Source organism: Erpetoichthys calabaricus, chromosome 1 (genome assembly GCF_900747795.2).
Source record: "Erpetoichthys calabaricus chromosome 1, fErpCal1.3, whole genome shotgun sequence".
In the NCBI taxonomy this organism is placed as follows: Eukaryota; Metazoa; Chordata; class Cladistia; order Polypteriformes; family Polypteridae; genus Erpetoichthys; species Erpetoichthys calabaricus.
The window spans coordinates 291,262,919-291,290,478 of NC_041394.2; the positions used below are offsets into that span (position 1 = coordinate 291,262,919).

Below are 27,560 nucleotides of genomic sequence, written 5' to 3' on the forward strand. Positions count from 1 at the left end.
CATGATGAATGTGTGGGGATTCATTTAAGGTATGGTTTTTAAGTAGAATAAATGGAGGCATGTATGCACACAAACTGCCTATGTTTTGTGTTGTAGTTCTCCATAGAGAAGTGCTTTACAAGTACACAAAACAATAGAATATATCACACACACACACGCACACACACGCACACACACACACACACACACGCACACACACACATAAAGTATGTGGCAAATGGCACATTTTTTACTTAATTCATTTATTGAATGAACAAATTTATCAAACACCACCCAGAACTGTGTGAAAAAGTAACTGCACCTTTTAGCCCACTCTTCCTTACGGAACTGCTTTTATTCAGAACTATTGGTAGATATTCATGCAAAAACTGTTGCTCCAGGTCCTTCTATGATATTTCTAATGGATTTAAACCTTGACTTTGACTACGCCAGTCTGAACCATTAATTTTGCTTCTTTTTAGCCATTACAATGTGGATTTGCTTTAGCGTTTTGGATTATTGTCCTGTTGAATTACACAACTACATGTCAGCTTCAGGTCACAGATGACTGACTGGACATTCCCCTTAAGAATTTTCTGATGCAGAATATTATTGTTGGTTCTATTAGTTATGGTAAGGTATGCAGGTCCATAAGCAGCTGAGTAATCCTACACCATCACACAAACCACCATCCCCACCAAGTTTGACTATTGGTATGATGTTCTTTCTGTGAAATGCTATTTTCTTTATGCCTGACATAATGTCATCCAAACAATTCTACCTTTGTCCTATCTGTCCTCACAATTTTCTACCAAAAGGCTTGGGGATTATTCAGAGGTTTCCTGGCAAATAACAGATGAACACTTATGCTCTTGTTGGTTAGCAGTGGTTTCTGTCTTGCCATCCAGTGAAGTCCATTTTACCCAATGTCTTTCTGTTTGTGGTGCCATGAACACTGACCCATGAAGAAGCCATCCATTAGGATCCATTGTGTCATTCAAGAATGCTTTTATGGCACGCTCTTAGATTATTGTGACTGGCTAACTAATCCTGAGAAGATTCACTACTGTTCCAAGAGGTTTCCAGTTGGAGATTTTAGCTGTCACTGTGGTTCAGTGGGGCTCCAGCACCTTAGAAATGGGTTTGCATCTCTTTTCAGAAACAATAAATATGAACAACTTTTTTATACTCTGTTCAGTAATTTAACTTGAACATCTCTTTATGTGCTTCTTAAGTCTGGCAAGTTGACTCTCATGGTAAGTGAGATTTGTAAATATTGAGCAGTACTGGCTAAATATCAGTTCCTAACTCTGCCTATGTCTTTAATTGTGTTGATTTAATTAGGGACAGTTCATATGTTACATTGTGCCATTGGATGCTGGGTAATTTTGTTCAATGGATGAATAAAGTAAATTATAAAATGTGTTATTTGTTCATTCAGATGCCCACTGTGTAATGTTAGGTTTTGCTTGAAGAAATGGAAATATTTAGTGACAAAAATATGCAACAATACAGGAAATTAAGATGGAGACAAATCATTTTTTTATTATTCTGAATATATAGTGGGTTGGATAATAGATGGATGGATGAAAATATATTGCTGTATGCTCAATGTTGTAAAGTAAGTTTCAGATGAGGATTGAACTGGGAACCTTTTACTTTACACTTCCAGTTCATATGCCTAGCTCCCTGTTAAGTTACAATAACCTAATTTTTGCTTGTAATTAGCATGATTAATAATTAACAATAATCTTTCTTAATTAAAGAATTAATCAGTTGCAGAATATCAAAATGCCATTAAAGCCTTTGGCTTAATAACTTGAAAATTTGAGCAGTGACATCATTTGATCCCATGACTTCTGTGCACCCTGGAGCTTCTGTCCTGACAGGTATACCTGAGAACTTTTAGATTGTCCAGAAAGAGACAGAGTGGTTATCTGGCACAGTTTATTTTATGCAGAGACCTTTTATATACAGGATTATTTTCTCTTGATTTTCTGATTTACATAATGCTATATTTTTGCTTCAATCCAAGCCTTTGATGGAGATGTGTTGATTTGGCATCTGACAAAATGTGTGAAATACCTCACAATAATCAGGGGGTTCCTGTAATGCTCCAGTGTTGACTGAACGCTGAAGTTTTACTCAAGATACTATATAATATATAATTACTTAGCTATGAAGAATACTATCACTTGGAATAAACATATTTAACATGAACTGTATCATAAACGAATATGCAATCAAATGTGACAGCACCTTATGCTTCCAACCAGTCATACACACTTAGATGTTATTAGTAAAATGATTATTTCATCATGAAAGTTAAAGAAATGAAGTGCCATGAACTAATTTGCCACCCAGCTACAGAGCACCTCTACAACTCAAGTTTGTCAAGAGCACAAATGGCAGGAGCACAACATTTCAAAGGTGAAGCTGTGTTCCCCTATAATGTAAGCACTATTGAGAGCACAATATCACCATTACTTTGTGTTATCCACCATCACACTCCAGTATGTCACTGTGAACACGGTGGGGCTCATATTTCCTTTTTTCTTCTTAAAGTCTCTTCCCTTTTTCTTGAGTTATCTTGAGGAGTATTAAATGATGCCCTCTCCTTCCCCACTGGATGCCTGCTGCCATTCAAACATCTAACCCTGGCCAGCTTGTAAAACGTTTGCAGACGTTTGAATTGCTGTCTGCTGGCTGTAATCCTTTCTTAAAAACCCAGTATTGGGCATTGACTAATTTACAACACCATATCATGTTTCTAAAATTTATTTCTGGGGACACCCCCCCCCCCCCCCCCCAACAATTTTGATTTCCACGCTTTTAAGAACTCCTCGTATTTTGCACCTTGGTCTATTATTTTGTGTATTTTGATTTCTTCAGCTCTCTTTGCTATTCTTTTATAAAGAGCAATATATAAAAAATAAATCTTTTTATTGCCTGCATAATGCCTCACTGTGACTATGACTGCCAAGTCAGAGGTTTTCTTCCTTTTTAGACATGCTGGTGTGTGTTCAGAACATAGTGTGTGTGTATATTTATGTATTTATTTAAAGAGCTTCTGTAAAAAGCTAAATCTCCCCCTGGGGACAAATAAAGTTCTATCTAGTCTAATCTAAATTGTATAAAATATACGATTCTTGGGTTGGCTGTTGCTTATAATTTGATTGGTTAACAGTACATTTACCCATCTACAAAGAAAAAGTGCTCTACGTCTTAAGATTTATAACTCTGCTGTAAATTTTTTTTTTAGTTTTACAGTGGTAAATATGTGGGTGAACATTTAGTTATTTAGATTTTAAAGGCTTATATTTTTCTGAGTCTAAGCACTTCTTTGTGTAGGAGATGGGACTGATATACTGTAAATACACAAAGAATCAAGTCATACCAGGTCAGTTAAATGATCTTTGTTACTGTAAAAATGAAAATGCAAGCAAGGAAAGCACAATGTCATTTAACATATTCAAAAAATGAATTGAGGTGGTAAGGAGCTCACTAACTGGGGCTCTGGTAAGCCATTTTGGCCTGCTGTCCATTATAGTTAATTGAACAGCTTTTCTATGCTGTCTTCAGGAATTTCACTTGAACATGGCTTTATGTGCTTCTTAAGTGTTTATGCTAGCAAGCAGACCCTGATGGTAAATGAGATTTGTAGATTTTGAGCAGGGCTCTCTTAATATCAATACCCGACTTTGATTATCTCTTTAATTGGGTTTTTTAGTTAATTGGGTAGTTAATTCATTACTCTGTACCATAGGGTGCTGGATAACTTTCTTCAATGGACAGCAGCCAACAATGAGAACTTGAACTGTCTATTGTGTACTTCTTTCCAAAATGTTAAGTTGTAGCTGCTGATCCTTTACAACCAACCACTAACAATAAAATGACAATTGACGCAGTTTTTACATCACGTGGTTTGAATCTCATATCTGTGAGAGCTATTTTAGCCATTACTACTCTTTTTGGGTTTGCTCTTTTACTACATGATATTGTAAAATGCTCTTAAAAACATTTATTTTATGTCCTCTATGTATGTACACTGTTATTACTGTTAGTTTTGAATATGACTCATTGTTACAAAATATTTAACGAAAATGTGATAATATGCCTCTTGAAGCATAAAGAAAAATAAAAAATAACCCAGATGTCAAAACACTTAAGAAAGTCCGCAGATGCATCTGAATGTTTCAGCATCTTACTTTTCCTAACTTGTTTCCATATAGTTTTGTAAATCTTCTTAAGTTTTCCGAGCTTATCCTTTGAGAAAACTGCTATAGAATACACAAATTTGAATTTAAAATATTCTGTTAATATAAGCCTGCGGTGGGTTGGCACCCTGCCCGGGATTGGTTCCTGCCTTGTGCCCTGTGTTGGCTGGGATTGGCTCCAGCAGACCCCCGTGACCCTGTGTTCGGTTTCAGCGGGTTGGAAAGTGGATGGATGTTAATATAAGCAACAAAGAGGTTAAGAAGTCATGGAATGAACAAGTGATGCAAAAGAAGCAGAAAAAGATACAGACATATGCAGTTAGATACTGTTGTAAAGGAAATTTCATATATCTTTTGATATTTTTGTCAGTTACCTGTGAACATTGGCAGAAAATACATAGGGGTTAAAGGTAAAAAATGTGTGTTTATTTCATGTACACCAAAACATGAAAGTGGAAAAATCACTAAATAAAATGAGAAAGGTGGAAACTGTGAAGTACGAATATGAAATTGTTCTTACAATAATTACATACAGTAATATAACAAACTACTGTATATTACAGAAAGCTGTGTTCATGGAATATGGTCTTCAGAATTAAGAGACAGCAGGACTGGCAAGAAGGTGAAAGAGTAATAATGAAGATTGTGGAATGAAATTATCTAGAGGAAATACCACAAATGTTACTAAAATGACTGATATCGATAATCTGATCTTAGAAGAATGTTGATGCTGGTGTAACTCCCAACATGTTGCAAAACTTGATATGTAGCAGAAGAATTTTTCCCCCATAAATTATTCAATGTTGTTTCTTTTGTGCTTTTTTATTTTGAATTTTTGGATAGAAAATGACATTTGTTGGGTATCTAATAGTAATTTAAACACCTATAGGTGCTGGTCACTTTATCTGTGGAATATTCTGAAAAGAATGGAAAAGAAAGAGCAAACAAAAGAATAGGAAAATGTATCACAAAACATGAAGTCGAGGGTTTTTTTTTTCTTACAGATTAAAATTAAATTATAAAGCAGTTACAGTTTTTCCAGTCATTGCCAGCAGGCTTAAAGCACAAATAACTCTCTTTTGTGACATCTCTTCAGCCATCCTTTCATGCATACTGTTGAAAAGATCGAATCCTCCATCCAAAACGCACATGAATTCAGTCCATGTGAAAACTATTCCTTAGTTGTTACATGGCTTGTAACTTCTGTGGGATCACCGTTTCTGTTTTAGCTGAGGTAAGATGAACATTCATTATATGCTTATTTCCTTGGGTCCTTCATTTTACACTTTATGCACTTCTGTAACATGGAACTGTATTATTTCAAGATAGCCCTTTCATAGTCATTAAATTTCAATTTCAAATAAGCTTTCAATAGAAATCTCCCATTTCAACAATGTTAGGGCCAGAAGTGGATAGAAATGTGTAAGTACTTAATTCCATTTAACACACATCTTCAGACGTGCTGAAGCATACGGGTATAAAGTTCTCATCATCTGTAGGTGCTAAATAACAGCTTCATGTTCTTCACTTGTTGTGCAGAAATGAAACCAATGAGACATGCACCCATGGCCCAGTTCACAGTAGCTACCTTATTAGAAAACATTATATTTTTGAATAAAGATATTTTCTTAACTCATTTTGTATAGTGCCGTTATTCAGCAGAGAGACATAAATTGGAGCTTATCTCAACTAGTTTCCAACATTGACCAAAACTTGCACTTAAAATGTACAATTTGTGCAGTGGTATGCTCATTGTTGTCTTTTTAATTTGTTTTTGTTCTTTTTAATCTAATTCTGAAATTCCTTTTCCTATATCCGGTAGTTTCTGTTGCCTGTATTTCCACGACTTGAGTTCTTCAAATGTACCTCCTAGAAAGAGAGAGAGAGAGAAAGAGAGAGAGAGAGAGAAAGAAAACTTTAATTTTTTTTTAGAAAGGCAAAAACACAATATAAAATTATTAGAGTTGAGGACATTGACACATCATGCTCATCTAAAATGCTCAAACTGTGCCTCTGTGCTATGTGGAACAAATATGGATCCTCAGAATGCTCATAGTTACAGATAAAGATGATCCGGCAGACTTCCTTCACTTAAACCTCAAATTAATGTCTGAGTTCGACAGTAAAATCAACGCTGAACTACTTGGACGCCTTTACTGTTCTACAAAGTGAGTTGGGGGTAATCAGGAGATGTGCTAGAAGTTGGCCAGATAATGAACTCACTTCTCTTACCACTACACCTTTAAAAGAAGTGATACTAAACCGAGAATAAGAAACAGAAGAAATGTAGAAGGGGTACAAATGTCCGTGGAGCTGGTGCATTATTCACCATAAAATGATAGCTTCCAGTGAAAGGAGAGTACTTCACAGATAGTACAACATGGAAAATAAGCCTGGGTGGGAAAGGTGCTACAGACATACAGTAAAAGTTAAAAGTTCTTACCAGTTAAAAAGTTCTTACCAGCCACCACGTGAGAATCTTAAGAATTTTTGAGTCTCTGAATTTAATATAAAAGAACTCCTCAAAGATCTCATGCTGTTTCGTTTATTTTCAGTTATCATGGCATTTGGGAGTCATGTGTTGTGGGACTAATCTGGATCCTCAAAATGCTCAAAGTTACTGATAAAGATGATCCAACACACTTCTTTCAGTTATATGCCCAATTGCATACAAGTAAAAATTAAGGAGCAATGTGTTTAAGATGGAAATCAGGAAAGACTTCTTCACAAAGTAGGTTACGTGTGTCTGAAATATTAGGGTATTGTACCGTGTTAGCCATTATGAATGTAGAGAAAAGCCAAGCAAAATTACACCTTTTATTGGCTAACTAAAAAGATTACAATATGCAAGCTTTCGAGGCAACACAGGCCCCTTCTTCAGGCAAGACAAACTGCCTGAAGTGGAGATCCTGACAGCTTTTAAATATGTGGAGGAGATACTGGAATAAATTAGTTTTGGACAAATGAAACAGTTTGACAGACTGAACAGTCTCCTTTGTAAATGTTTTATGTTCCTCTTCTGAAGTGCAAGTTAGGTAGTTTTTTTGTTACCTGTACATTCTCATTAATATTAAAACAAATGTACAGTATTTGCTGTAATTCAATATATTGAGTTTTCTCTTAATTAAAAATACTTTCAAATGCCTTAAAGGAATGTTGTAATCTGACAGTTTTTTGCCTTGCAGCCAACACTGAGAGTATTAGCTCTGATAATTCTAAAAGGAAAAGATGGGTATAAAAATGGAACAATACATTTTAACTGCCTTTCATTGCGCTCACAATTTTGTTCAGGGGCCATTTACAAAATGACAAAGTAGTTGTTCTTATGCTTGCGATGATTTGTCTTCATTCCTCCACTCAATCTAATTGCTGTTTCATTATTGAGTTTTGAAGATAAAGCTTTCATGCTTTATAACTGAAAAAAACTTTAAGCTTGAACCTAAAGCTTCCTTGTTTTTAGCTCAAGTTAACTTTACATAATAATGTTGTAATACCACATAAAAATTCTTTCACATTAAATCTTTGTGATTCAGTCATATTTAATTATTCACAATCAGCATACTGCCTGACCTCAGTTCTACAAAATGAACTTCCCAATGGATCTGGCCAACATGAGTAGCTCTAAGGCAACTCTCTGACTTTTTTTAAAGACAGTAATATGTTTTACTTCGACTCTTCTCCTATTTGCTTGTTGTGATCATAGCTGTCTCTTCTTATACACAGATCACGTACTGTGCGTAGGGCCTGAGATCAGAGGATCTATGTCTGGGATTCATTGGGGGGTTTGCAGATCTTCTTGAATCAGGAGCTGCATTGAACATCCAATTGAATTGTGCATTTTTGCTGCTTGGTTTACTTGACTTGAGTCTGATAACTCCCCCCACAATCATACCTTTGACCATAGTGTAACTGGCTGTATCTTGTAACATCACTGATGTATAATGCAATGTGACAACCTCCTCAACAGAGCAGAACTTTGGGGGTTCACAGCTTGACTCTGTTGGAGTTATTGCTGTTGCATGAATTGTCAAATTAACATCATTGACAGTCACCTATTGTGATAAATTTCCATTAACGAGCAGAGAAATGGCTTCAAATCAGCACCAATTAGGAGCACAGAAAAGAAAAAAATCAAAAAAGCAGAAAAACAAAATAATTAAATATAAATTTGACCAGCTTACACTAAGCTGGGTAATGTTACATCAATTGCCACTACACTAGAGCTAGCGGTGTACTGGAGCAATAACAGCATTATGTGTATTAGTTTTGACATCTAGTGTTTAACAGTTATCTGATGTTACAGTACTTAGTTGACACATTGTGGTGGATTAGTTATTATCACCATGTAGACCTCTAAGCGTTGTTAAACTCTACTATCTTTAGTCAACATATGAAGCACTTGGTGGATTGTTGCTTTGAGGGCATTTGTTACTTTCATCAACACACAGTCTCTCTTGCGTACTTGTTAGTTACTGGCTGAATTGTGGAAAAGAACCATACAAGCAACTTTGACATTCAAAAAGAGCAATTAGCGCAGAATAACTTCAATTGGTTAATTTTATTGGCAGCAACTGATTTAGTTCATGCCTTATTGCTATTCACTGTCATTGGAAGGACAAAATGAAGTTTGGATAATTTCAAAAGTATAGGAGATACAATGTCATATTCATTTCTTAAGTATCTAAATACCAGTAATGGCACACTGCATGATAACGTGCAGCGAATACACTTGACTTGAGCATTCATAGTTTTCAAACTCTTTCTCTGTACATTGGTTGATGCGCTTGCTGCTTCCTGAGCAGCTCTTCTTTTCTCCACCCTAGCGGTCTGCTTCTTCTCTTCTTTTGTCGGCATCTTTTTGTGTTAAAACTGATTAAGTCAGTGTTTGTGTCGCAATTAGTATGTTTACTTTAATTTTTCACTTAAGCTGGTACTTAAGTCTTCAAGAACAACGCCCGTACACATGCACCCCATGGCTGACTTGTTGGCTGCTGCCGAGAGTTGAACTACAATAAAATAAAATAAAATAAACGCAGAATAACCTTGGAGGTCAATCATCACCCCGAAAGCGGATAGTAGACGTCACGTAGTATATGTGTACCAAATTTCAGGTCAACAGGTCAAATGGTTTGTAAGCTACAAGTGATTTAAAATCATGCTCTGACAAACGAACAACCAAGGTAGCGTATTATATATAAAGATTAGCTTTATTTGACGCAGTATTTACTGCATTAAGAATGTTTATTAAGTCAGTTTAGTAGTTGTAGAAGTAGTCTTCATTTTATTATTATTATTGGTAGTAATATTCTATATATTTGTAGTAGTAGTAGTAGAAGTTTTCATTTTATTATTATTAGTAATTTTCTATATATTTGTAGTAGTAGTTGTTGTCGTATTTAATATTACTTTTATTACTATTCATTATTATTATTATTATTAGTAGTAGTAGTAGTAGCAGTAGTAATAGTATTAAAATTGTTTTTGCTTTATAATGTCATGAAGTGATACTGTTGGCCATATCAAGTAACAAAGAGTAAGAGCACATTGATACCCTGGACCATTATTATAATTATTATGACTAATTAGGCCTTCATTTATAAAGGAAACAATTCATTGACGTTAAATGCCATTGAAGTCCAAGTCTATTGGTTGCCCTCCAGATTTCAGCAAACCTCCCAACTACTAACTTTTCAAAAGTTCAGCTCATCAGGACATACTTAAGGTTATCAATGACACAAGAAAGTATAAGCTGCTCAGCTTTCATCAGCATCAGCTCAGACCTTGCATAAAAGCTGTCTTGCGATGACTTATATACAGTATATATATATATATATATATATATATATATATATATATATATATATATATATATATATATATATATATATATGACTTTACTGTCAGAAAATGTAGGCATGTGCTGTTGTGATATGCAACGAAGAGAATGAAAAACATTCACTTTCAGGTTTTAAATTATTTTGAAAACTTAGTTATTAGAAATAGTTATTGTTAGGTTTGTGATGTGTGCTTCTTTATTTATTAATATATTTATTGTTCAAATTGAAGCTGTTATAACAAATACTAATGTAGTGGATCAGGAGGTTGTGGGGTGGCCTCCAGAAGGTTCTGCTTAGGGCCCCTTTTTGGCTAGGGAAGGCACTGGCTGTGATTGCCTACTTTCACTCAGCACTTCTTTAAAATCCCAGTGCCCACCCACTGTGCCAGAATCTCTTTTAAATGCAGCTTGATATGGGCCTTGAGAGCCAACCTGAAGAAAAGCAGTCCTTAATTCTATATGGCAAAGTTACAATATACTGTGTTCAAAACCAAAGTTATATCATGAAACATTGCCTGAAATCTGGGACCTTGAAATGCATACCCAGGAGTGATGGATTGGATTGTTAGAATTATTGACATACATGAAAATAAACACATTAATTGTCATTCTGAATTACGGATGTGAATGTGTGACCACTTCATCTTTGACTTTGGCAACATATTCCTCCGAGAACCAAGCTAAAACTTATTAATGTGAACCCACTAGCCACTAATACTCTACGTATTGATTCTCTAATTTATAGCATGCATTTAAACTACAGAAAATGTCAATTAGATGACAGCAAGTATGGCTCAGCAATATGCACTAGCTGCACTTAAATTAAGCTTCTACTCTTTAGTCTTGTCTATGTGCTTTGTAAAAATAAAGAGTTGAAAGTGGGTGGTATAGTTACCTAAGACTATTTTTCTCCACCTTTTTAGCAACATGAAACTTTTCAAAACAAAATAAAGGGCACAGAAATAAGAAATTAGTGACTAGAACTTAAATTTAGCTCGGTCAGCTTCAATATGTGAATAAGCTCTTCTGTTCAAGATGTGTTGACATAGCGTATGACCTGCACTGTATGACTCTACAGTAAGTAGTTGCACAGAAGTAAAAACTTATGTAGCTGCTGAAAGATTAGTCATTAGACAAACATTTGGACAAAAGACAAGAAAAATAGTTTTTTGACTTGTGAGGCACAGAAGCATGGACAGTACTGTTGATGTCAGTATTTCTAGATATACTTCTGTATTATTCAAGTATAGGTGGTGGAATAATTAGAGCTACTACCTCACAGCTCTAGAATTCTGAGTTTGAATCTGGCCCAGCAGTTGCCTGGGTAGACTATGACTGTCTTCATTCTGTGTCTGTTTTTCTCTTGAAACTCTGGCATTCTCACTTTACAATGATGTGTGAGGTGATTGATTAGGGGGTCTAAATTGACACTATAATTATAAGTGGATGTGTGTTTTAAGTATTGTCTCTAATGGACTGGAGCTCTATCTGTAGATGATTCCTTCATTACATCTGATGATGTGATGCTAGGTTAGGCTCTGGCTTTCAAAAAACCCTGAATTGAATTCAGTGAATTCAATAAGAGTTGCATGGGTAATTTCTCTTATCCCAGGCTTGATCAGAGAAACAAAGATTGGGCCATCAATAATGAGCCTTTGCCCTTCATATAAAGTCATACCTTTGGTGTTTTATGTGTTTTTTCTTATTTAAAATATAGTAGCGCCTATGGTCATTATATAAGGTGACGTTTTTGGAAATTAGAGCCTTTTGCCTATCACTGTAATTTACATATTACATCTCTAACATTTGCTCAATGTGTGGTGTGACACACGTGAAAACTTCTGCTAATGTGAGATACTGTACAGCACCACCTTCAATTCATGCTCATCTTGGTGAATTCAAAACTGTATCCTTATTTAAAATGATATAATTCTTTCAGTATCAGAGACACAGAGTATATACTGTATAGGGTCCTTGGAAGAAGTACTAATGAAATATGAGGTTTTTGCCAACACATTAGAAGAATGACTGCTGTGAAGAAAAACATGCAGAGATGGGTGTCCTGGCTCTGATTGGTCCATTCACTTAACCAGCAGGGAGGCCAATATGAAGGAACAAATGGCGAGAGGCTTGGTTCCAGAAATATATGTGTTCCCAAGGCTCTTGAAGGCAGCATCTCTGCAGGCAGGTACACTTATGGACAACCGCAGGGCTTGCTGGAACTTGTTGTGCCGTGAGGGGTCCATGGGTGCCACCAGAGGATGCTACTGGGAGTTATGCGCCTTACTTTAACAAACTTCCGATTCAGTGGGAAGTACTTCCATTGGGCTAAAACCTGGCACTGGATGTACTCCTGGGTCCAAAATAAAATGAGCCGCTCGACCTCATATGATCAAGTTGGAGTCGGGAGGAAGAGGGTAACACTTGTGGGAGGAAGAGGAGTCAGAAAACAGAAGGGAGAAGTATTCCTGATAGTTATCTGTGAATGTCTCTGTGAAGAAAGGTATTGAGGATAATAAAATATCCTTTTTGGAACCTGTGACTGTGTGCATGTCAGTTGTGTCTTGGTTTTGGGGCTCTGTGGTGCCCCCTGTAATCCACACTGCATGTGCACTCATTTATTGTAAACATTCATCCATCCACACATCCACTCTTTTTTCATTATAGGGTCGCACATTCCCAACATTAGCCTGTTTTATGTTCCAGTTCAGTTTTATTGTCATACTAGCTGTGCTACCCATCTAAGACATGTTAAATTCTAAGTATTTAACAAAGACTTCAGTGTTAATGTTGGCAGTGTACAATCTATTGGAATGTATTATTTAATGCATGCAGTAATAAAATGCATTACATTTGTCATTCCAACAGATGGCACATCATAAACATTTGTAGTAATAAAATGCATTAATCTCCAGATGTTTCCAAAGGCAAGTGGTGTGAGGTTCAGGGTGTATGTTAAATAGAAGTAATGATCAGTGTCATCCCTGTTGAGTGTCATTTGATTAACTAACATGCAGCAACAGATAAGGACGTCCAAGAAATATTGTGATTCATAAATTTACAGAGGAAGGGCATAAAACTTTAAAAAATATACTTTATCAAACATTAAAACCATATAAATAATTTGCGATTACTGAAGTTCTGCCTCCAAACAAGCCATTCAGCAGGAAGGTGTTTATGACTGATAGCATGAACTTTCTTATTGTCTCTTCCTAGTTAAACATTATACTTATACAAACAGCAGAGTTAGAGCAGCCAGTCCTACCTTTTGTGCTTTTGGCATATCTGTATGGCGCTGAGCACGTACAGAGCGTGCCGACTTAGGTTTGATAGGTGCACAGTACATCTCCAGTCTCCGCAGGTCACAACTCTGAAAGCAGCATTCATCGACAATTCCTCTATGGTGTGACCTTCTCATGCTCGGACCATAACCTTGCTTGTCTATAGGAAGATAACACAAAAATGAAGACATAAAAACATAGAACACACTGCATCTGTAAAGCATTTGTCTCTCGTTTATAGTAATGCGATTGTAGTCAATGTTTGCCTAGATGTGTCCTTAACTTGATCTGATGATAATTCCATTTTTAAAGCAGGTAATAAACATTTTACAGTACAGAAGTGGATAATACCTTTTTATGAGTATTAAAAAAAGTATTAAAAAGTATTGAAAAGATTTTCAAGTCTAGGAAACAGTAAGAATTAAAAAAATGACAGTGATTAAATTCAACCTCCATGGTTGAAATACAATATCTGGGTGTTGTTCATGTGGGCCAGGTAATAGGCATGACTGCATTAAAGCAGGTGTCTGTTTCATTTGTTACAGAACTGATGATGGCAAAGTCACTTGAGAATGGAAGTGTTTCAATAATAAGAATGTATTTGGGTAAGTTTCCTTTACCAGGCATAAAACATGCACAGTATTTACATTTTAACAGGATGCTCATAAAATTATTCAGAAAACAAAGCAACCAAAAATTACCAGCTGTCACATCCAAGCAATGTGAGAAGTACACCAACATAAACTTAGAGAAGTAAATGGTTTCATAAATAAATACGTTTTAAAACAGTATGTTAATTCTTTGAAGAGGGGGCTAATCCTAATGGGGTATCTTCAGTGAGTGCTTGAACTGCAAGACTTATCTCACTAAAGAAGGCAGAGAAACAAATCCCTGAAAAGGCTTCCCAATCTGTAAGAAACACAAAATCCCACCCACTACTTAAGACTACCAAAGCATGGAAACATCAGACATGTAAATTCTCAAGAAGTGTTAAGTAAAGGCTCTCCGAGGCAAAAAGAAGATAACTACAGAAAGATATTGTGTAGGAATGAGTGGATTCTCTAAAGTCAAATGCCTGCAAAAGAAACACCCAATGAACTAGAAATCCCCCAAATAACAAAACAGCTCACTCTTCTTCAGTCAAAAGAACAATCTTTAAGGTCTTTAATTATATCTATACTGGTGAAATAATTTCCCTTTCAGGAACTTTTTTCTGTATTCTTGTATCAATTTTCAAAGTTTAAACGTCTTAAAATGCTAGGCCATAAGAAAATTCTACTGCTCAAAGGTTGATCTTAGATGGCTCATGAGACTTAAAAGAAATTTCCATGTATGTTTCATTTAAGAATCAAGCAAAATTTCTTAGGAGAAATACATTTAGATAAAAAGGAGGCATGAGACACAATTGAAGTAACAGGAGTCAAAGAATTTGGTTTGAAAAGCATGTTATATTTTGTGAGATTTCTTTCTAGTCTTGCTTTCATCTCTTTCAAGACTTCATATTTTTTTACTTATTAACAGACTGTTGCCTTTATCCAAGGTGACTTACAATGTTTAAGATATAATCGGTTACATTTATTTTTTAATTTGGAGCTGAGGCAGATAAAGTGACTTGCTTGTGGTCACGCAGTGTCAACAGTGGGATTTGAACCCACAACCTCAGAGTTTGAAGTCCAAAGTTTTAACCACCATGTCATACCGCCTGCTTTTTCTTCCTGACTGAGTATGATCTAATTGGAGCACAGCACTATAAATTAGAGCAACTAATAGTATTAGTCCGAAGCAAAGACTAAAGTTTTTATTACCACAAACAACTGTCCATACATTTCACCATATATTATGGAGCACACAATACGCATACTTTCAAAATGCAAAAAATAAAAATAAAAGTGTCAAGACACTACTTGGAAAATCTCAGTTCATTGTGTACGTTTGCTGAGATCTCTGCTGAAACTCAAGAGAAAGACATTTAAGACACCAGGGTATTTTTTCTCAGAAGAAAATGTCTCCAATGTACTGATCTCATTATTGTCCAGGAGTTATAAAAAAGATATTAAGGAGATCTCTTTTTTAATTATTCATTCCTATGGGAGATGTTCTTCATACAACACCATTAATGAACAATGATGCACTACGAAAAAGACTAAGTACACAGAATTGATCAATTAATTCACATCTGCTTGTTGTGATTCCAGGAGACTACCCCAATCTCTGTTAACTGTCTTACTTGAATCCTAGTGTAAGCTAACATTCTCAAACTTTAATGCATTATCGGGGTTTTGAGATTCTCAGTAAACTGGAAGCAAGGCAGATATTAACCCTGGTTTGGGGATACCAGCCCATCACTGAACTCACAATCCCAGTGTTTTGTCTCTAAAACTTGAGTTAAGTTTACTCAGCTAGAGTCTGTACTTATTGTGGGAACCAGAACTGTATCACCTATTAATGTGGAACCAAAGATGGGAAAAGGACAGGCAGACTTGTAGAAACGCGTAAGAACTAAGGTTAAAAAGTTAGATAAAAACCTAATGGATAAGCAGAAAAGACAAGACTAAAGGATAAAACACAAGGTAAAAAAAACTAAGGTTTAGTTTATATATATATATATATATATATATATATATATATACATTGTCACACACAAGCGCATGGGAGTCAGCAGCAGGGTCTAGTTATTGTTGAAGCACTGCATGTGACTGATTATGTGCGCTAATACCTTCTCTCATTTCTTGCAGGAACACTTAAGAACTTCACTTCCTTTTTCAGTCCTGTGGTGGGTTGGCACCCTGCCCAGGATTGTTTCCTGCCTTGTGCCCTGTGTTGGCTGGGATTGGCTCCAGCAGACCCCCGTGACCCTGTGTTCGGATTCAGCGGGTTGGAAAATGGATGGATGGACTTCCTTTTTCAGCATAAGACCACCCCTGGGATGACATTACTTCCCCTTGACGACCAACCTCTTCCTCCCCCTCCACCATATAAACCCGATGATCCTCCTGGTCTTCAGTCTGTTATATGACTTAATTCGAAGAGACTACTCTTGTTTCTAACCTACAGTTATTTTGCCTTACAACGAACCGGACAATATACGGGGTGGATCCCTTCAAACCTTTATCTTGTTCCCTTTGTTTTCTTTATATATTGTGAAGGATTGCCAGCTTTCTACTCCGGCCCTCACCCCCAGGCCGCCAGGAGGAGTTCTCCCGACAGCATGAACGTGCCCCGAATTCCAGCAGGGCATCATGGACTCTGTAGTTTATATGCACAGCCCTGCTGGATACCATGGGGGCCTCCAGGAGTCGCTGTAGGGAGGTTGTCGGACTCTTATGTGCCCTATAACCCGGAGGTGCGTCATGATCACATGACAGGAAGAAACGACGTGCCTCCAGGGTGAAGAAGAGTTTTTATATGACCCGGAAGTGTTCCTAGTCACGTGGACAGAGAGGACGAAACACTTCCGGATCAGGACTATAAAAGGACTATGGGAAATCCCAGATGGCGAGCTGAGCTGGGAGGAAGGGTGGCAAAGTGTCTGGGAGTGTGGAGGATTGATTATTGATTGTTTATTGTTTATTATTGAGTATTGTGGAGAGGAGGGTGCTTTGTGCACTGTATTGTCCAAATAAATATAATTATTGGACTTTTACCTGGTGTCTGGAGTCGAGTCTGAGGGTTCAAGGGGTCACGGAGACCTCAAACTATCACAATATATATATGTATATATATAAATATATATATAATATATCTGCGGTGGGCTGGCACCCTGCCTGGGGTTTGTTTCCTGCCTTGTGCCCTGTGTTGGCTGGGATTGGCTCCAGCAGACCCCCGTGACCCTGTAGTTAGGATATAGCGGGTTGGATAATGGATAGATGGATATATATATATATATATATATATATATATATATATATATATATATATATACTACCCATCACCTGCATAGTAGTGAGAAACAGGACAGTGAGGAGGGCCCAGCCCGACTTCCTACTCCTGACATCACGCTTCACCCTCCCCTCGGCCCACAGCCTCTGTCTCGGATTAACGCAAATATATTGCTCCTGCAAGCGAACCATGATTCTTAACGCGATGAGAGGAGTCACAAAATCAACCGGAATCTTCAAGGAAATTCTAGAAAAAAAACCCGATCTAAATCTGTTAAGTTGTTCTCTTGTGAAAAGCGGACAGACAGACAGACAGACATGGGATTTTACATATATAGAGATATATAGAGAGAGCACCTTTCTGTAGGGATTTGTCACGATGAGACAAAATACAATTTTCTGATGTATTTTTACAACTGGAGCACAGGTAGGTAATGCCACATTCTGTGGTTATTTAAAGTCCAATGCCTTGGCTAACAAACCATACCTGAAAAATACCTGGGACCAAGAAATGGTAGGTTATAAAGAAGCAGAAATGGATCTAAATGATTTCATGCCGTGATTGGTCTCTGTACCTGCTTTGATTGTGATAACAAGCAGCCCACTATTCCATGACCTGCAGCACCACATGATTTTTCTTTCTTTGTTTCTGTTTATGACATAAGGAGGACTTTCAAATGAGTTAATGTCCATAAGGCCTCTCATTTGGATGGGATTTCAGGGTTGTGTGGTAATCCCTGTAGAGACCAATTAGCAGATTTCTTTGGTGACATCTTTAATATTTCACTGCAAGAATCTGTGTCTCATTCCTACTTCAAAAGGACATCTACCATCTTTGTGCCCAAAGAAAACAAAAGCAGATTGTCTAAATGACTTCAGACTGGTGGCACTCACTCCAATCATGATAAACGGCTTTGAGAGACTGGTGCTTGGACACATTAAAAAGACTATTCCAAATAGTCATGATCTCCTCCAGGCTACATATCATCACAATCAGTCCAAAGAGAATATCATAGGCTTTGCACTCCATACCATAACAACAACTGCTGGGTCAGAATTCTCTTTATAGACTACAGACTAGCGTTTATCTCAGTTGTACCAGTGAAGCTGACCATCAAACCCCTAATTTTATGACTTAGTGCCCCCTTCCACAATTGGATTTTGTTCTTCCTTACCAGAAGACCTCAGCTTGTGTCTATTGGCAATATCACATCCACTACTCTCCTCCAAGATTTGAATTTACTTTTTAACCACTGAAAGATGAGAGTTAGTTGTGTCTGAACTAACTCCGTTAAGCAGAAAGCCAGTGGATGAAAGTGATGTGGAGAAGACAATCATAAGAAGGTTATGTTGCAAAAAACAGACTACCTGTAAGCAACACCTTTCCTCAGCATGTGCTCAAAGAACAGTACAACAAAGATGATAACACATCTGCTTCTTTCTCTCAGTCAGTAGGCGCTTTAATGGTTCAGATACCTCTTAAATAAATACTTTAAATAAAGATAGTGTAGACATGAAGTAGCGAACCATGACAAAATATGAAGATGCTGTAGATTTTCTCAATACTAAACACTTTTCTTTCAGTTCTTGACTCCCTGATGCCAAGTTTCTTGCTAGGTACAGATCAAGAGATTGCTATTATGAAGTCTTCTTGTGCTGATGTTACTCCTTTAATTGCACACCCATCGCAATGTGGTTTTTCAGTCTGGCTGGGATCGTACTACCCTGAAGCCCTGTTTACATTTTCCTCAAATTAATCTTTTTTTATATAAAACACTTAAGAACATCAGTGAAGATGAGGCCACTCTACTCGAACACTATGGTTAAGTACATATTGAAGTCTATTGATTGTGGTGCAGCTACCACAAAAACCACAGGGAACAAAAACATATCCTCTAATACAGATGAAAACCATGATTAGTAGGTTGTCTACCTCTTTTGGCAAGACCCCATTTTTCTTTTAAAAAGACCCAGAATATCAGCTTTCATACTGTATTATGATGGTATACAGCAATGGTAAGTGACCCTTTGCAATTTTGCTCTTTCGATGATTCTTTCTTTTATCCTTCTGGATAAAAAAAATGCTGAATTCAAACCCCCTCTCAAGTCTGCCTAATCCAACAGGTGGAGGAAATAAAAGGATTGAGGATGTTCAGAGAAAAGCCTGTGCAGTGGTCATGTCATTACAGCTGCTACTGCGAACACCACAAAGACTGACCAATTTAAGTTCCTTAGCTGACTCTAATCACGTAACAACTTTCAAAAGAGTGACAAGGTGATGAAAATAAAATAAGGGATACTACATCCATACATAAATTATTTATAATAGGTCTGTTACGATAACCTGCAGAAGAATGAATGCTGCAGGTTCAAATTTCACAGTAAGGCCCTGACCAAGACAAATAACTTGTTACTGTCAAAACTATGCAGTAGTATGCATTGAATGCACTAATACTTGGTATAAAATGGAACTCTCTGTGTTTTAATTACTTACTTACTTTCACTTACAGCGTAATGAAGTCCCACCTTATGCTGAAGAGGATAAAAAGAACTCTAAATATTTTACTTTAGCATAATCAGCTAGGCAGGCTTTGTAAAAGAAAAGGAAATTCATGGACACAAAAGGGACCAACAGTGGTTCAAAAACCAGAAAACGGAACATGACTAGAAATAAAATCTTGGGTATATTTTCCAGCTTCATAAAAAATGTTTACAACAAATTTGACATTAAATTATTGATTACACAATAGGAAGTGCCATATTTTTTATCTAAATTCAGTAGTATCTCCAACTCTTCTGGGGAACTATGAAATTGAAATGAAATTATTATGTTTTTCACTTTATAAAACTGCTAAAAACACATTACTTTAACATGGCTTTCTCATAACTTCATTTTAATTTAATCCTGATGCTCTGCATATTCAATTAATTATCATTATAATTCATGGTGGCTCCAAAATCCGTACTAACCCCTACTTTCTCTTCTGTTCTTTTGCACCACCACCTCCAAATCAAAGCACCGTGATGTCCCTACATTGATGGATTAAAGGCCAGAAGTCCATGTGACCATCATCATCAAGTCCTTCCATGAAAACCCTGAATACAAAGAGGACTGATTGATGTCATTTATGTTAGGTAGAATGCCCAGAGGGGACTGGACGGTCTCGTGGCCTGGAACCCCTACAGATTTTATTTTTTTTCTCCACCCGTCTGGAGTTTTCTTGTTTTTTTCTGTCCTCTCTGGCCATCAGACCTTACTTTTACTCTATTTTAATTAATGTTGTCTTATTTTAATTCTGACTTTGTCTTTTTTCTCTTTCCTCATCATGTAAAGCACTTTAAGCTCCATTATTTGTATGAAAATGTGCTATAGAAATAAATGTTGTTGTTTTCTTTCAAAGATATTAAAATTTCTAAAAGGTTAACATTGGACCCTCATGCTAACTTGAGGAGAACATTAATATGTTCTTTCAAAATTCTAAATAAATTTTGGATAGTTCAGCGTATGAGGAATTGTATTTTTTTCTCATTTTAAATACTGTAGAATAAGGCATACTTTTCTGAGTATCTGATCTCCTAAAATAATGGAGAAACCATCCGAACAATTAAACAAAAGTCCAGGTTATAATGAAATGTTATATAGTTTGGTAAGTATCTTATGATTTTGGATCAATTATTCTCATTTACATATTCGTGGCATATTCTTTCTGCTTTAGGGAATTCACTTTTCGGATTTCCATTTTGACTTCTTATGTCAAGTTTTTTCCTTTAGTATTTGTTGTTTGTTCTTTATCATAAGTTCCTTTGAGTTAGTTTTGTTTATAGTTTTCTATTCTTTCATTTGTTTCCCTGTTAACTTGCTCAATCATCACTATTTTTTGATTCTTTTTATTTTCTTGTTTGTTCTTTCCTTGTTCTATGTTTTGTTAATATGTTAAATCTGAATAGGTTAAAATTGATAAATCTGAATAATAATAATAATTCTTTACTTTTATTTAGCGCCTTTCTCACTACTCAAACTGCTCTCCAGTGCAGGGAGGTCCCGGGATGTGAACCAATGATCTACTTATAAGGTATTTACTAAATAAATGCCTGATAAACATGACACAATTTACAGTATTATATTGTTTGTGGCTTAGTGTTTTTGGAAGCTTTCCTTTGGCAATACTCATAACTGTCTTCAGTAGTATATCATACATTGAACATTTCTCAAGAGTTCAATAATATTTGCCTTTCTTTAATAAATCCAGTTTGATCTTGCCACATGGAAGAACTTTTCCCATCAGGGCTTCAGCCAGCAACTAAAACTATTGCAATTGTGAATCCCTCATCCCCACTCTCTCTCTATTGATAACTGGGAAGTATACTTTCTACCTCAAGCCATCACTGTAACCCCCAAAGCCCATACCTGTACCACATCACTCTAGAATGACTTTAATAACTTAATCAGTGATGAAAAAAACCCCAGCTTTGGTGGATCTGTTCAATATAATCACTTGCTTCACTGAAAATACACTTCTATCTGACTAATGGTGAATCTCATGAGCTAATTTTAAACGTACTGGTCTGATAATAGTGTGAAGTTAGTTAACTGACATGATAAGTGAATTACAAGTTTAGGATAAAGATACACAATGACAACCAGCTGCTGGGAAGTTTAAACATCATGGATACAGGAGGTGGCTAAGGCACAGTATAGAGAAGAAGATCAATAACTGTGAAGGAAGGAAGTTAAATTTTTTGGGGGGCAACTGAATTTATCAGTGGTTAGCATGATTTTAAAAAATAAATTGAGAGAAAACACAGCATAAGTCAAAGGTAAATACCTGAAAGATTCTGTGTGATTACTAAGAACACACCTAGACACAAACTGAAAGGATGGAAAATGAAGTTGACTATACAGTATATGACTTCGTATGAAGAATTACCATCAAATATATTCAATTCTCAAATTGCACTAATGAAAAAGAATGGGTTGAATGTACCAAAGGCATATGACAATAAGACATGGTGTGCTGAGATTGATCTTGATATTCTTTGTTAATCCCCACAGGGAAATTGTCTTTTCACATGACCTTTTAATGTCAGAACACAGGGTCAGCCATTGTACAGCACCCCTGGAGCAATTTTCAGGTTAAGGACCTTGCTCAAGGGCCCAATGGAAGAGGACCCCTTCTGGCAGTAATGAGATTTGAACCGGCAGCCTTCCAGATACCAGCCCAGATCCTTAGCCACACACCCAGAGGCATTGCAGATTAAATTAAAGGAAATGTGCTGGAAGAAGCACAGAAGAGAATTTTAAACAACACAGCAACAGATAACAGCAGAGGTATATCAAGAAAAGAGAATGTCATTGTATGTAGCATGCAAGTTTCTACAGGCTTAACAATAAATCTCAACCATTAGAAATTAAGCACAATGCAGGATATCTATCTGGGCCTGTTGTTTTGTAGCTCTGTAAAGATGTGATAGGTCATGTTTACAATGCCTGGTCTCGATGCATGAAGTGGAATTGGTAAAGAAATCCAGTCCGATGTCTATTACATTACACTATTACATTACACTTGACCCACGTTTTCCCATGTGAGTGTCTTTTAATAACCCACCTGCCCTCTTTGGTTATTCGAGCGCAAGTGTCAGAGCAGGACAGTGTCCCCTTGGTGATTGAGCAGGGGATGTCCCCAATGATTTAAGTACAATTATGACAGCAGAGGGAGAATCAAACGTGTCTTGTCAGAGCAGCAACCCTGCACAACAACAGTTGCGACCCTCAGCGACATACTACTAATAAACAATAGCAAGTTGCCCCCCTTCGGTGACAGCCCACAACCCAGTTTGGCTGAGAAAAACTGCATCAAACAGTCTAAGTGTGATCTGATCATTTACATACACATTCAACTTAACGTGGAATGTATATAACAGGAGTATGTTTTCATGTAGTGATGTAGGTAAGGTGTAAGCTTGGAACCCTTCATTTTTTTGCTGCTGGCACTCTTCAATTTTTACATTTTTGAAACAGAGCTTGCAAAATATAGTTGCACAGAAATGTGTTTCTATGCTGCAGCACTGACTGTTTACTTCTTCTGTCATGTTATTTTGAACTTGTTGCATGATACACAAAAGTCACAAAATCAAGCCACATGCTTGAGTGAAGATCTGATCTGAAAGGTTCAACCCAGGTAGAACACAGGCAATGAGAATTATATTGGAATTCGTTACCACATATGAAAGTGTCCTGTATCCTATCTTAAAAAATCAGATACTATGTATTTTTGAGAGTTTACACAAAAATATTATCTGTGGATAAATCAGAATTAGATTACATCACAGTGGGAGCCTCCAGAATCTCATAAAACCTCCTATGTTTTTCTACACATGGCCATTTCCATATTATCAAGAATGTTTTGAGCTTCTGTATGTGTATAACATCTTATACAAATTGTTAAATGAATTTCTTATTTTATTATGTTCAGTAACTTTAATTCCATCTCCAGTATTGATTTTTGAAAATTCCAAACTACCTTCTTATAGGACTGCTTGGTCACAATCTTACTAGACTTTTCCCTTTGCTCATAATAAAAGTTTTGTAGATAAAAACAAGTCTTCAAAGCAGAATATCACAGATTCAGATCTACAGTATAGTTTCCTTTGCTTACTGTGTGACCCATCTGCATTTTTTGTGAGAAAAATTTAGTTTGCTTATGAAGAAAGTTTTGTATTACAGCTAATCAAAACACAATGGAGTAGTTTTTATAGGCAAATACATTATCTATCACAACATATAAAATAAAATTAATTATTGATTAATAATAAAACTTTTAAATGCGTACTCCATCAAAATGAATACTGAATTAACCCTCATTTTAATTTAATTTCAATTTAAAATACCATTTTGCCATGACCACTCACACGAGTTTAACACTTAGTAATGTAGAAGTATGATACCAATTTTAAAGGATTTCAAAAGCAGAAAAAATAGTTGAATGTCTTCCATATGGAACATTTAGATTTTTACTGAAGGCAGAGTGCCCAATGTCTGTTTTTATCATGCTAGAGCTCAAATAATATTTTGGTACTTCAGAAAATTTAATGAAGTTGAGACTTACTTTACATATTACTTTGTACAAATGAATTTATGGAATGACTAAATATACTCTATAGAAGAAGAAAGGAACTGGGTCTGCCAACAGATACTTTTTTGATTACAAAACAGTAATCAAAATATTACTATTACAGTCTATACCCCAAAATATAAACCAGAAACAAAGCAGGAGGTCAGCACACAAAAAGCCAGGCATAACGCTTTAAAAGGTATTAAAACAGTAGATAAAAAGCAAAATCCAAGAGTCATTCAAAATAGTTAAAGCACTAGGTCACCTGACACTAAATTTAACAGTGAACCCAACTACTAGTTCCCCAGTGGCTGATGCCAAATTAATGTTTTTCTATTCACTATCTCTGTTGGCAGTACAGTGTAATTCCATTTGGACATCATGCTCGCCAGCCACATCTCAATAATCTTGGGAAAATTCTCATGCACCCTCAGAAATGAACCATGTACAGTATATGTTATGTTATCTTACGTTATGTTACCTTAGTTATATTGTTGGAGTCAGAAATCTTGAATTTTCAAATATCACTGAGGAGTCAATGCAGCAGTGGTAAATAACTTCTAACAAAATGAATTTACAAATTAGTCTTTTTTTAAAAATATATATTTTTTAAACACCTTTCATTTGTTACACCAGTGTTAAAAGGCATGCCATGAGGACATGAGAAACAAGGACAGGTAGACAGAAGGAGTCGAAAACAAAAGTAAAAGATCAAATCCAGAAAGTCAATAAAATCTAACGTCAAAGGCAAAATGTGATCCTAACTCAAAGTCGATAACTAGAAACAAAATAATTGAAGACTTTAAATACACGGGCACTTTGAATTTCTTTTGACCCATACTGTAGTGGACGGCTGGCGCCCTTACCTGGCTAGGATGCCTATGTAGTGGAAGGACCTGGATAGAGAGCGTTAAATAATCTCCACTGGGACACTAGATGGCAGCCACACTGGGTTGCTGCAGCACCATGGATTCCCAAAGGGCTTCATTATTCAGTCCTGTTGGGTCCCGTGGGCACCATCAGGGACTCCTGAGCCCTACTTCATCAGGCTCCCATCTCACTCTGAAGTGCTTCTGGACCATGGTAAAGGGGCACCAGAAGTACTCCCGTGTACTGCAGGAAAGGAGCTCTGAGAGCCAGAGTTGGGAGGAAGAGGATGAAGCTTGTTGGGAATAGTGGAAGTAGAGAGGAAGAGAGAGAAAGAAAAATAAGAAGAAAAATGCACTGTTGTGTGCTTATTTGTACTTGAGTTTATGCTGTGGGAAACTCTTATAGACAAGAGTTTCCCAAATTAAAGCCATATGTTGTGCTGGACTTGTTCCTGTGTCTGTCTGTGTTGGGTTTGGGCAGCTGGAGCAGTCCTTTCAGGCCACAATTAGGAAGCCCGAAGGGCTTACCCTTTGATGTCATCCCATTTGTGACCCCTGACATCACCTCTGATAACCAAATAGCAACCACTAAAGAAATCTGCACAAAACTGCAAGAAAAGTGTATCTTTTCAAATAAAATGTGCCAGATCTCTTTTCATTTTATAAACTTTTATAACAATGGGTTTGAGGCAATTTACTGACAATAAAACATAACAATGAACATCCAATCCTTTATTTCGGCCATAAATGAATATCTGAAAAACTAAGGAGTGTACGTTTGGAAGGTCTAAGAAGATTTTGCCAGTTGAAATCCTGAAACACTACTGAGTTGATGAATCAATAGTCTGAAACCCGTGAAGAGCCACAAACATTTTAGGTCACAGTGACATTCAGGCCCTAGCTGGCTTTATAGGAGTTTATATGGTGGGTATATAGTAACTGGTACTTCAACCAAGCATCCATTTTCAGAATCAATTATTTCCAGGAAAAAGTCAATGAAAACCACCTTAGTGTGAAGCAGTAGAAGAAACAGACATACAGTGGATTGGACCCTGGTCCATTATGGGGCACATTAACATACACCAGTCTAATTAACCACCCCTGTGCCACTTTATGGCATGACTTTGGGTTGTAGGAGTAAACCAGGCTCTGAACAAGTAGGTTATATAAACACATTTGTGAATTGAGGGTGGGTCAAAGCACTGTGGGGTGCCAATTTATCTGCTAACCCTATATATCATATGCCACATTGGTCCATATAAGTAACAACTGAAAATTGTGAGTTAAATTTGAGAAGTGCTGCAGTTACACCCTACTAATTTGCCTCTAGCCTTGGATCATATTTGGTGGTGACCCGAACAAAGAGTTCTTCTCCTTTTGTTTTTGTCCCTGTGGTGTAATCCACAAAAAGAACATTTTTTCAGAATACATACACAAATACATATACAAACTGAGATGGTTTTCCAAAGAGGACAAACAGAATGAAACTCCTTTTAAAATACATATAACAAACTATATTTTTTTCAGGTCCATATGCTTTCATTCATAAACAAATAAAAAAATGTTTTTTGACTTATTATGAACGACTGAAGTGCTAATTATTATCTTCTTCTTCAATGAATGAACTCAACTCTGGAGGCATGTATATCTTCTGGCCTTACTATACATGGAAAAAGAAATCAGATGAACATTTCCTGGGGCTGCTTATAGAAACAGGGAGAAGAAAACCTTCCATGCATTGGTCCCGAAACTCAACATAACAGAGTTCAAATTCACCCTCAAGAAAATAAAAACCTGCTAGCAAAAAACAAATTGTGTGCAGGATCACACTGAAGATTTTGGATCACTAAAATTAAAACTCACAACAAATGAGAATACTGTCTGACCAATTCAAAATACAAAAAAGAAATAAACCCCTTAACTGAATACAGGCACAATGACAATCAATATTTTACTGTAATTAAAAAGTTGAGCCTTACTAGATATTCTAATGAATTATTTAATTGTATTTGAATTCTTTGATTTCGTGATTTATTGTATTTTAGATGGTATCTCTCTCTCTCTTTCATTTTTTTCTAAAATGCTGTGTGAATCATAAATGAATCTTAAATGAAAGTCCTGATTGAAACTTCAGCCACTCAGTTTTGCCAAATGACACGTTCAAACTAAGTGGTCTATTACAAATTTTGTGTTTCTAACACACATTTTCCTTCTTCTGTTAGGTACAGTTAGTTGCGAGACTCATATTTTTCAGTCCTAATAATGAACTTCATCTATCAGTTTTTGGATTCATCTTTTCAATTGAGTACTAATGAGAGTAAAAGCCCATTCTCAAATCATTGGACACAGGGCAGGAAGCAACTTGGATGGATCAGAAGGCCAGCACAG

General features: G+C 36.4%; 1 protein-coding gene across 1 annotated transcript in view; it reads right to left on the minus strand.

Annotated features, from left to right (window-relative positions):
• Window positions 1-4,997: 4,997 nt before the first annotated feature.
• Window positions 4,998-27,560, minus strand: part of igf1 (insulin-like growth factor 1) — a 90,043-nt gene continuing 67,480 nt past the window's right edge. Inside the window, exons 3-4 of the mRNA XM_028816555.2 lie at window positions 13,298-13,473; window positions 4,998-6,065 (exon numbers count right to left, since the gene is read on the minus strand). Coding sequence (XP_028672388.1) covers window positions 6,006-6,065; window positions 13,298-13,473 — 236 coding nt within the window. The 3' untranslated portion in view covers window positions 4,998-6,005. The remainder of the gene's footprint in view (window positions 6,066-13,297; window positions 13,474-27,560) is intronic.